Source organism: Varanus komodoensis, unplaced genomic scaffold (genome assembly GCF_004798865.1).
Source record: "Varanus komodoensis strain SLA01 unplaced genomic scaffold, ASM479886v1 scaffold63, whole genome shotgun sequence".
NCBI lineage: Eukaryota > Metazoa > Chordata > Lepidosauria > Squamata > Varanidae > Varanus > Varanus komodoensis.
In genome coordinates, this window is record NW_025336259.1 from 1,366,225 (window position 1) to 1,378,567 (window position 12,343).

Consider the following 12,343-nt stretch of genomic DNA (forward strand, 5'->3'; position numbering starts at 1 on the left):
TGCACCTTCTGATCCCCAATGTTACAGAGCTGTTTGGGATTATATATATATGGGATTTTATCACTTTTGTATATTGTCCCATATATATATGTAGATAGATAGATAGATAGATAGATAGATAGATAGATAGATAGGGACTGCAGGTGGCGCAGTGGTTTAAACTTTGCACAATGAATTTGCAATTTGAATCTGCACAACAGGGTGAGCTCCCGTTGCTCCGTCCCAGCTCCTGCCCACCTTGCAGTCCGAAAGCCTGCAAATGCAAGTAGATGAAAAGGCGCCACTTCGGTGGGCAGGTAACAGCGTTCCGTGCACCTCGGTGTTTGGTCATGCCGGCCACATGAGCACGGAGACCATCTGCGGACAAACGCTGGCTCCCTCGGCCAGGAAACGGAGCTGAGCACCGCCCCCGAGAGTCAGGCATGACTGGGCTTAAGTCAAGGGGCAACCTTTCCCTTTACCTTTACCCTTTTTTATATATATATATATCACTTTTGTATACTGCCCCATAGTCACATGGCTCTCTAGACAGTTTACATAGTTTAAAAAAAAACCCAACAGTATAAAACATCATAAATAACACAGTTAAACACAATTTAGACAATTAAAACCACAATATCAATAATAAATAACATCCTAGCAGGAACACCAAATAATAGTTTAACAACAGACTGGAATTATGTTAAATGTCATAGCTAAAGTTTACATTAAAAGTATAGTTAAAATTAAATTCCAATTAAAATAATCAACAATTAAAATGCTCCGTAAAAAACAAGTGTCTTAGTCTGGTGTTGGAATAGGTTTAAGGGACAGCGCTTGATTCGTATCTCTGGGAAGTCGGTGTCATAGATGGCATCAGTCAGTACTTGGTGGCGCCAAGCGTATGATGCAGCGACGTCCACGATGCAGAACAAATCGGTGCAGATCGTTAATCCACGTTCCCTCACTGATGCTTGGCCTGATCTTAGAAACATATTATTATTATTATTATTATTATTATTATTATTATTATTATTATTATTACATTTCTATGCCGCCCCTTGCCGAAGCCTCGGGGCGGCTTACAACACAATAAAATACATTGAAATACAATAGAACATAATGAATTACCATTAAATACAAAAAATACACTGAGTTACAAACATAATAATATAAAATTAAAATTATCAGTATCAAATAAGTAAATAAATAATATAGGAGGAGAAAGAGAAGGAAGAAGAAGTTGCCCTGGCCAGATCATATGTTTTAACAATTAAAATGATGTTTAAATAAAAAGGTCTTTACCTGGCGCCAAAAAACCAGTAACGACGGTGCCAGGCGGACCTCTTTGGGGAGTGAATTCCATAGGTTGGGTGCCACCTCAGAGAAAGCCCTCCTCCAAGTACTTACTCTCCTAATTTCTTTCATGGAGGGTTCCCGGAGAAGGGACTCTCCCGCAGATCTGAAGGGGCGGTCGGGCATATACGGACGTAAGCGCTCGTTCAGGTAGCCAGGACCCAAGCCGTTTAGGGCTTTATAGGTCATCACCAACACCTTGAATTGGGCCCGGGCTTCAATGGGCAGCCAGTGAAGCTGACGGAGGACTGGAGTCATGTGAGCATAATGCCCTGTCCCCGTCAGCAACCTGGCGGCTCTATAGAAACAGAGCGAATCAGAAGGGGCCTCCCGGGCCATCTAGTCTGACCCCTGGCACCAGCCGGCTCCGCTCACGACGTGCCCACCATGTGCACATCCAGCCTGTCCTTGAACACCCGCACCGAGGGGGCCTCAACGATGACGAACCATCTTAATTGTTCTGGCTCAGTTTCTAAGTGGCTGGGTGACATAGGCCCATTCTGGCCTTTTATACTGAAAAGTGTCACATTGAAAATTCTGCTTATATATTAAAAATGCGAAGTCTATCAGTTTTAACTTCTAGTATGTTTTACTCGATTGCATGTAAAACCTGGATTTGCCATTAGGAATGCGAAGATCGGACTCAACTCTGGCTCCTTTGTGCTCGCCGGACTTCTTTTCGAGCCAGGAAATGATCCCGGTCGAAAGTGAGTCCGTGAACACTTGGGAACATGAGCGGCTGCTTGGTGCAAAGTGTTTAAAGTATGTAATTCTTTGTGCAAAATACATGAAGTGTGTCATTCTTTGCACAGATTGCACAAACTACGTCATTCTTTGCACAAAGCGTGCAAAGCCTTTGCAAGAACTTGGCTTGCGCTTGCTTCCTCCCTGATGCCCACATAAACGCTCAGCGTGAGGCGCGCTTATGGGGGAGAGAAAGTGGGCCAGATCTGAGGATCTGAGCTGAGGAGATCCGACCGATTCCCAGGCCAGACGGGGTTCCTCACCCGTCCCTAGCCCCACCAGGGTTCTGTTCTGGGGACTCAGCGTGGCGGTCTCGCAGTGGAACTGGTTGCTGCAAAGGCTTCCCAGAGGATCGGCCTGCTCTGGCTACTGGCCATGGAGTTAATAGTCACCCCACACCTGGATGCCAAGTAGGAACAGCTGGAAAGAGCAGTGGCTTTCTTCCCATGCCAGGGGACCACGGAGACACCGGCTTGGCCACTGCGGGAAAAGGGAAGCGCAGAATTAGGTGGTCTCTGGGTCCTGCCCAGCAGGTTGCTCCCAGGCCGACGGCGAAGCCATGTGAAGACAGGGCCCCGATCCAGCTTGCTTCTGCCACTCTTCGAGGAGCATCTTCCATCGTGTGCTCCCTTGCCTCCGGCGTACCCACCAGCCCGTCTAACTGGCTTTCTCCATCTTTCAGATCTTAGCATTATGTCACATAGCGGTCGGACAGCAAATGAACCTGCACTGGATTCACAAGGTAAGTTGCTTTTTGGGATTTCTTTCTTTCTTTCTTTATTAAAACATTTCTATGCCGTCCCTTGCCGAAGCCTCGCGGCGGCTCACAACACAAAATAAAATACAATAAAATACAAAAATAACCATATAAAATTAACAATATAAAATAAATAACAATATAAAAGAAGTCGCCCTGGCCAGATAAATCAGCAGATATTGTTAACAATTAAAATGACGCTTAAATAAAAAGGTCTTCGCCTGGCGCCGAAAAACAAATAATGACACCTTGGATGCTGACACCTTGGAGCCCCGGGGCAGGGCAGGTCCTGAGGCAGGACCGAGGCGGCACACTTGAATGCGAGGGGGCGTTCGGCCAGGTTGGCGCCTCCGTCCCTGCTGCCACGGGCCAGCTCTTCCAGGGATGATGTGAGACTTTTGTGGACAAGAAAGGACACCCTGATGTAGAACGAGTGCTTTTCAACGGGGCTTTCCCAGGAGACATTCCCAGCATTCGGCTCACGCCCACGAAGCCGCCCGATTTGTCTCTTCTGGGTCGTCCTTTTCTCACCTCTCCAAATGAAAGCCACGCTGGTTTTACGACGAGACTCCAGATCTAAGTGGGAGAGGAGATAAAGGAAGACTGTGGCCACTTCCTTTCAGCCTGAGAGACAAGAAAGGGAGGAAAAAGCGTGCTCCAAAGCGTGACGTTTTTGTGATAGAATCGGAGGCAAAGAAAACTCCTTAGATTTTGCCTGCACTGTGAAACATACCGGCTTATTTGTGGCTCGCTTTAAAAAGACTTCTGTATCAGCCTGTTTGCGGGATTAATGGCGCACCTTTTAAGGAGAGGTAATTCCATCGGGCAGTATCTCCCCTCCCAGCCTTCCCCCTCGCGAAGCAGCAGAAGAGAAGCAGTCCTTTTAAATGTCGTTCTCATTTTGAAACGTGGAATGCCTGGCCTGGCTTATTTACACACTTAATTTGCAGACGAGCAGGGGGTGTGCCCAGGGGCCGGCTCTCCATGGCTAGGGAAGTACAGAGGTTGTCCAGTCCATTCCAGCTGTGTCCTGCAGATTGGCAGAGACCTGTTGTTTCGTCATTCACTCATCGATGGAATTGGATTTTGCATCTATCGGCTCTCCCCAAGAGGCCCAAAGCACCCAAAATGCACCTTTTCACCATTCGGTAATTCACAGAGGAAAAGCACATTTTTGGTCTGTCTCTCTGTGTGTGTGTGGTTTTTTTTACACATTTTTCTATGGCTTCATTTATGTAAAAGTATGCAAAATTCAAACCGTCTATGGATTCTTGGGAAAAGCAGGTCTGCTGCAGAATCTGTGACTTCAGGTCTGAGAAATCCAAAATGCAAATCCAACATTCCATTCCGTGACTGGGTTTGGACAACCTGATAACCCACTTTCAAGGACTGAGTTGAATCTGGCTTGTTGAAACATGGGCTGCTGTGTTGTCTGAACCCGGCTGATAACAGACCACAGTGAACAACCCACAGTTCACAACCCAACAATACACCATGGCTTCTCTTAACAGATGGCTTGTTAGCCCAGCCATGTGGGTTGTTCCTGGGCACCTTATGTTTGAGCAGGAATCCCATGTTTTAACGAGAACCCGCATGGAGCCCATACTCAGCCCTTGACCTGGGTTGTCTGAACCCTGTGGTTGCCTCAGATCTGAGACTGGAGATGGGGGAATCTGGGCACTGAGAAGGCTGGCCTGCATCTCAGCACAAGCACTTCTGAGAGGCACCCCACATCTCCTCAGAAGGCCAAAGAACTGAGGGAGTGTCTCCTTATTCCAAGTATAAACTAAGGCCTCAGCAGAAGCACTGGTAAACCTCTGGGGAACTCTTCCAGGGGGGTCAGGAAACCCTGCTGCTCAGTCTCAGTGGGTGGACCATTGAAACTGGTCTCCTGCTCCTGCAGAGATCAGAAGAGGCATGATGTCCTCACACGAAAATCATCTCACTGGAGTGTTCCCGCCTCCCCTTTTGTCCTCCAGTATGGAAAAGACTGGAAGTATCTCAGTTCAACCCAAATATCCTGGTTTAAACCAGCCAGAAGTTATGTCCAAGCCAGGCCAAACTATGGTTAGCTTAAACGATGGTTTATTGAAAGAAGCCAAGATGAGAAACCGTGGCTTGTTCTTAACTCGTTTTGATAAACTGCAACTCTTTCACTTTGCTCAGCAACAGGGATGGAAATACAACAGAATCTCTTGCCTTGCAGATTGGGTTGATAACAACCTTAATATCGACCGTTGTGACGATGTGTTCTGTGGCCCAGCTGTGGGACGATGAGTGGGACATGGTAGTCCTCTCACTACAGGTAAGTCACAGGAAGGTGCGCCTCGTTTTTGCTTCCACTTTTGTTTTCGTGCAGGGCTGGGAAGCGGCCATAGACCTTTGCAAAGCTGCGCTGCCAAAGCGCAGCCCTTGGAACGGATGAGGCAGCTGCATTTCACACTGGAAGCCTTGCAGTCATGCCTGCTGCCGTCGTGCTGTGGAACTCGTGGCCGCAAGAGCATCTGGCCCAAAAGGCTTTGGCAAAGGCGAGAGGCATCGGTGGCTACGCGGAGAGCAAATGCATTGGCCGCGGGGGACAAGAGGCGCCGCAGGAGCCTGTCCAACCACCAGCTTGGATCTGTTTTGCACGGTGCTGCCCAGTCACGACTGCCCCAGGGCCGATCCTGGGAAATGCCTCCAGTGAGTGGTCTGAGGACTCTCTGCTGGGGGTTCCCCACCGTGTGCTCCGTCCCGCCTGCTGCCGCATCTTCTTGCTCACAGAACTGCCATTCCTAGATTCCCTGGAGGGGAGAAATAACCCTCAAACTGGTTTCTAGTGGGGCAGATGCACCTGAAGTGAACCAGTGGCAGGGGAACGGAGGGCCAGCCCTGAGGCCTTACTTGGCGCTAGGACTAGGAGCAGAATCTTTGGTCCACGTCTGGTCCCTGTTCCATCTCATTCAGTACCGTCTGCACCTAGATCCTCCAGCCTGGCACCCTCCGGATGGGTTGGTGTACCCCTGCGATCACCCCCAGCTATCCATGGGCGCAGTATTCCCACTCATTTGGAGTAGGGCTCCAGATTGGGAGGGGAAGGTCAGTACCAGAGGTGAGGAGAAGGTAGATCAGCATCTCCCGGTCAGGTTCTGGGAGACCCTCAGTAGATCGAAAGGAGTTTCCAGCTCATGCTGCTTAGCAATGGCAGCCACAGCCGAATCGCTCTCCTACCCTGAGCTGTCCTGCCGAAATGAAGACACTTTGGAGGGGTTTTTGTGCGGAAGGACTGTGAGCTGCATTCAGCGCTGTGACGTGAAATAAATCGAGGAGTGTCTTCTGCCCCGGGGCCCAGTCGGTACATCTTGGGGTTCTGGTCAAGCCCTTGGGAGCGTGGCATCGGCTGCTCTGCATGGCCTGATCCTCTAAGGGCTCGGACTGCCTTTCCCAGACGTGAGGCCTGAACCTGGGACGATGGAGGCGCAGGCCCGGAGCGGGCAGTTCCTCCATCGATCCTGAATGACCCACACGGACTGGCCGCTGTTCTCCAGGGTTTCACGCAGAGAAAAGCTCTTCCCTGCCCCTGAACTGGAGGTGCCCAGGATGGAAGCGGGGCCCTCCAAAGCAGGCACTCCGCTGCCGCCCCGGGGCCCTTCCAGGACCGTGCCAGGCTTCGCTGCACGCTGGCGCGCCCTCCGGCCTCTGATTTTGAGGATGAAGTTTGCCGGGGAAGCAGCGCACCCTTCGTCCTCCCGCGGTTGTCATGGCGATTCTGAGCACCTCGTTCTCTTCTGCGGGTTGGCGGATTGCAGCCTTGTCGTTCGGAATGGGGACTGCTTGAACTCCGCTTCTCGTTCCTCCGTTTCTGCTTGAACTCTGTTTCTCCTGCCTGCACCCTTGGGGCTTCCTGCAAGGAGGCCCGGGACAAGGAGGCCCGTCCCAGCAGTGGTCCCTGGTGGCTGGTTGCAGAGCGGGTATCCCAGGCTGCCAAAATGCATTTCTGGGCTACGTTTCCATCCTGCATCCTCCCCTCTTGCAAGGGTCCCAGAGCCACTTACACCATCCTCCTCCTCTCCGTTTTGCCCTCACAACAACCCTGCGCGGTAGGTGAGGCGGTGCCTGGCCCAAAGCCCCCCTGGTTCCCCTGGACTCAGTGTGACACTCCCACGGCGACGCCACCCGGTTCTCCACATCCCCGCCCAAAATCAGAAGGCCGCCTCGGTTGGAAGGTTGAAAAGCGTTTTTGCCCGTCCCGCCCCTCTCCGTTTTGCACAAGTGGCTTTTCGGGGCGTGCGACCTCACAGGCCAGCTGTGCAGCTGACGGAAGGAAGCGGGTCCAGTGAGAGAGCCGAGTCGGAACCACAGAGCTGGGTGGGTCCTCGGCTCGGCGCCGCATGCCCACGACCGCAGCACCCCCAGCAGCCCTCATGCGAGCTCTGCCCTCAGCGCCTCGCCCTCTTGACCGGCGTGTTTCTCCCAGCCTCTGCTTTCCTGCCGTTCCCACCCCTCGGCTGGAGGCCTGCCCTCTGGGGCAGCGAAGGACCGCCCTGCTCCGTCTTGTGGGCGGCAGCCCTTCGGATGCAGCCCCTTCCCCGTGCTCAGCTCACTGGGACCTTGTGCAGCCTGGGGAGGATCCCCAGCTCCTGAGCGGTGGCTTAAGAGCTAACTGGTCCTTGCCTTTCGCCGTGATGTCGCTCTCATCTCTCTTGTTAGCATTCCCCGTTCGGCAAACGCACCTGCATTTTAACTCTTTCGATCTCTCTGTTCTCATTCCTAGGCAACCGCTCCTTTCCTGCATCTCGGAGCCCTTGTAGCCGTCACGGCCCTGTCCTGGTTGGTCTCCGGGCAGTTTGCACGAGCTGAAAGAACCAGTGAGTAAACGCTGGGCCCCAGCTTGGTGTGGAGGGAGGGCAGAATTATTATTATTATTATTATTATTATTATTATTATTATTATTATTAATAATAATAATAATAATAATAATAATAATAATAAACATTTCTATGCCGCCCCTTGCCGAAGCCTCGGGGCGGCTTACAACACAATAAAATACATTGAAATACAATAGAACATAATAAATTACCACTAAATACAAAAATACAAAAAAATACACTGAGATACAAACATAATAATATAAAATTAAAATTATCAGTATAAAATAAGTAAATAAAGACTATAGGAGGAGAAAAGAGAAGGAAGAAGAAGTTGCCCTGGCCAGATCATATATTTTAACAATTAAAATGATGTTTAAATAAAAAGGTCTTTACCTGGCGCCGAAAAACCAGTAACGACGGTGCCAGGCGGACCTCTTTGGGGAGTGAATTCCATAGGTTGGGCGCCACCACAGAGAAAGCCCTCCTCCGAGTACTTACTCTCCTAATTTCTTTCACGGAGGGAATTATGTGTGGCAGAGAAGGTGTGAGCCCCCGTGGCGAGGGCAGGGGCTTAGCCAGTGTTTGGCGCTTCTTGAGAAAACTTCGAGGAGCGCTGGTCACGATTCGGTCCTTCTCTGTGCTGCCGGACCCCTTCAACACACTGCGGGGGACCCTGGAGGAAAGAGAGAAACCTCGTAGGTGGTTGGGTGCAAACGAGGGACCGTAGAGCCCGCCTGTTTATCCTGAACCAAAGTCAAGAAGTTGGGAAGGCTAAGCCAACAGCAGCCCTGAAAGTTGACCAGGTTTCACCCACTATTCCCACAGGGGCTAGAAACTTGGAGTGAAAATTAAAAGCCGAGCTTCACAAGATGTTGAATTCTGCACGTGATGCTAAATTCCACTCTTTCATGGCACAGACAAAATTGCTGGATATTTGTATTTCCGGCAAGGGCTGTTGCATTACTGTTCCCCTTAGGTTCTTTTTATCGGCACATTATTAGCGAGCTAGAGAATATTGCTTTGCTAAGCTCAGTTGTTTCTTGGTATATATTACACCTCTGTACTCCCCTGGAAAATGCTTAATATTATTCTGTCTCCCAGTGATCATTCAAAGGGTAGTTCCTGCACAGAAATGACCGTGCTGCTCCAGACCTTGCATTTTCCAAGGCTGGCTGAACCATGGAGGCTGGAATGTGAGCAAAAGGTAGAGCTAAGGGGGAAGTGATAGGCTGCAGGCAAAAGCGAAAAGCAGGCAATCTCCAACTTTCTGGAGATTAAAATCACGGCATTCTTCTCCCGCTTCTGTTATCCTGTGGCGCACCCCCTCATCACTGAAAGTTCCACTCTCACCGGCTCCAGCCTGTAATTATCTCTTCCTCTATTATCTGCATTCTGAAATGCAGGCACTGGGAGCGCATTAATGTGCGACTTCGTCTAATAGCAAACTCAGGCCGTGAGATCCAGCAGGGCTGCTGGGAAACAAGAGGAAGAAGAGCATGCTTGTGCATGGAAGGCTTGCACAAAATCCGGGGAACAGCCTTCCCGGAAGCGAAGCGAACTTCCGTCACAGTGTGATGGTGCGCTGCAATTTTCTGTTGCAGATCCCACGCCTTTTCCCTGTAATAACCGTCCCTGTGCTGCCACGGCCGGAGGCAGTGCTATAGGTCTTGAACCAGCAAGAGCATCCTTTGGCAGCCGCGGTATATGGAACAACAGCCTGTGAGTTGCAGGGCAGTGTAGCAAATTCACGGGCCTGCATTTATGGTGTCCTTTGCACCTGAGGCCGCAGTTCTCCCTCCTGCTTGGAGGTCTTGATCCAGAGATCCCAGGGAGGGAGGGGGAGAGATCTGAATGGAAGAGTCAGGAGAAACTTGCTGGTGTTCTTGAGCCAGAAAAGAGTCTGCTGAACGTGTGCGCGAAGCCGAAGCAAAAGAATGGGACGTCTTTACAGCAGCCTTCCTGAACCTGGGGCCCCTGGATGAGCGGGACTACAACTCCCACAGTCCCTCAGTCTTGCTCCACCACAGTGGGGAGGCGCCAGGCTGGAGAAGGCTGCTGTCCAGGGAGGTCTTGGGCTTCTTGTCCCCCTTTATCGACCTGGAAGGACCCTGCACTGAGGTGCCCTTCTCCCTTTCTCCCCCTCTTCCCTGCAGCTCCCCAGATGCTGATGTTCGGGGCCTACTTCGCCATCGTCCTTGCGCTTTACCTGGTCCCGCTCACCATCTACTCGCCTTGCATAATGGAGAAGGAGGACCTGGGACCCAAACCGGCCATTATCGGTCACCGTGGCGCGCCCATGGTAGGTGTGCGTCTTCTCGCGCTCTCCGCCTCTTTCCCCGCCTCCTCCTCTCTTCGCTGTGAACTGGCTGGCCGCAGGGCAGCGCTGAACCATCCTGGAGCCAGGAAACTGGGGAGGTGGGAGAAAATGCCAGGCACTGCCCTGGTGTTCGTCTGCCCCAGAGGCTCAGCCGTCCTGGCAGAGATCCAGCAGCTCCCACAGACATTCGCTTTCTTAAGTCTCTGCCTCGTGGGTGGAAATGTGTCCCCCTGAAGGGAAGAAGAGGTCCTGTGGCCCCTGAATATTGTCTGAGGGGCCACCGGATATTTTGGATCGCCAGCCCTGTGCTCACCTTGGAACCGGGAATTCGTGCCCCGATGCCTAGGAAACCCAGCCGTTGCTTCTGAATGTGGGGGAAGTGACATCGGGGTGCAGGGGGCATTTGGGGGGGTGGAGGAGAGCAGAGCTGCGAGGACGCATAGGACCCAGCCGCCTCCTTCCTTCCTCTCCTGAACCGCCATTGCTGAAAAGAGCTCTCTGGGGGAGATGCTGGCCAAGCAGGACAAGCAGGGAGGAAATCCTGCAAGCCCCATTTCCGTAGGACTCTTGGTTCTGGTTTAATATTGGTCAAGATTTAGAGGGCCAGTGTGGTGTCGTGGTTAAGCGTGCGGGACTGGGACTCAGGCGATCCGGGTTCGAGTCCCCGCTCAGCCATGGAGCCCACTGGGTGACTTTGGGCCAGTCACAGGCTCTCGGCCCAACCTACCTCACAGGGTTGTTGTTGTGGGGATAAGATGGAGGAGGAGATGTAAGCTGCCTTGAGCCCTTTGTAGGGAAAAGGCAGGATATAAATGCAAAAATAAATAAATGAATAAAAATAAATTTAAGGCTCTGCACATTTTATTTATTTATTTATTTATTAAAACATTTCTATGCCGCCCCTTGCCGAAGCCTCGGGGCAGCTCACAGTACAAATAAAATACAATAAAATACAAAAATAACAATATAAAATTAACAATATAAAATAAATAACAATATAAAAGAAGTCGCCCTGGCCAGATCAATAAGCAAATATTGTTAACAATTAAAATGACGTTTAAATAAAAAGGTCTTCACCTGGTGCCGAAAAACAAATAACGACAGCACCAGGCGGGCCTCTCTGGGGAGCACATTCCATAGATTGGGCGCCACATGCAGACAGAAGAGAAGCCCACGGCTCCCAGCATGCCCTGCAACAACCATGGGGCATGCTGAGAGGTGCAGACCTTTTATCTGAACATGCACAAGACTGATTCGATTCGATTTATTTTAGTTATTCAACTTATATTCTGCTGTTACCTAGTCTGAGGACTCTCTAAGCAGATTACATGGATTGCAGCCTTAGTAGGTTGATCTAACCATTAAGCAGTTCTCTTTATGTCACTGGTGCCCCTCTGACTGGAAACACATTTGCCCCTGTGAGGACATGCAAATTCTAATCCGAACACCCGCTTTCTTTTCTCAGGTGTCAGGACATGTTTCTTCCTCAGGTTTTTTTTAGTTAACTTGCATCCCGTTCATGTCAGTGGGGCTGCTCTACGTGGGACCAAGTGCTGGAAACTGATCCATGATCTGAAATATGTATATGAAAATTACCATTATAATAGCAACCAGAAAATGATAGGGGCAGTGCGGTGTAGTGGTTAGAGTGTTGGACTGGAACTCAGGAAATCCGGCACTGGCACCCTCTCAGCATTGACGCTCACTGGTGACTTTCAGCCAGTCACAGACACTCAGCCTGACCTACCTCACAGGACTGTTGTTGCAGTGATAGAGTGGAGAGGAGAGCCTTGTAGGCTGCCTTCGCTTTCTTGCAAGAAGAAGAAGGTGGAGTAGAATCCCAGTATAATAATCATGATAGCATCATTAAAAATGACTCACGCAGCAAACAAACAGATCCATCAACTAAAAGGAAAAGGGTGCACATTTTAAATGCCTGTGGTGGATTTTATTTATTTTAATTATATTGTGATTTATATCCTGCCCTTTTCCTACAAAGGGCTCAAGGCAGCTTACATCATCTCTCCTCCTCCATTGTATCCCCACAACAACAACCCTGTGAGGTGGGTTGGGCTGAGAGTCCGTGACTGGCCCAGAGTCACCCAGCTGGCTCTGTGGCTGAGCGGGGACTCGAACCCGGATCGCCTGAGTCCGAGTCCCATGCGCTTCACCACTGCACCGCACCGGCTCTCCAGATGAACCAGTGCGGGCGGCAGCTCCTGCGGGACCCCTTCCTGCGCCCGGCCTCCTGTGAATGGCGTGCTTTTGGGACTTTCTTCTCGCCACCTCCTCCTGCCAGCCTCGCTCGGATGGCTCGGGACGGGAAGGCAGAGGCGGCCG

General features: G+C 50.8%; 1 protein-coding gene across 7 annotated transcripts in view; it reads left to right on the forward strand.

Moving 5' to 3' along the window:
* The window catches only part of GDPD5 (glycerophosphodiester phosphodiesterase domain containing 5), a 144,820-nt gene that overhangs the window by 103,075 nt on the left and 29,402 nt on the right, over positions 1–12,343 (forward strand). For all 7 annotated transcript variants that reach the window (XM_044450150.1, XM_044450145.1, XM_044450143.1 and 4 more), the window contains 4 exons: positions 2,762–2,821; positions 5,043–5,141; positions 7,590–7,683; positions 9,840–9,985. In XM_044450150.1, coding sequence (XP_044306085.1) covers positions 2,762–2,821; positions 5,043–5,141; positions 7,590–7,683; positions 9,840–9,985 — 399 coding nt within the window. The remainder of the gene's footprint in view (positions 1–2,761; positions 2,822–5,042; positions 5,142–7,589; positions 7,684–9,839; positions 9,986–12,343) is intronic.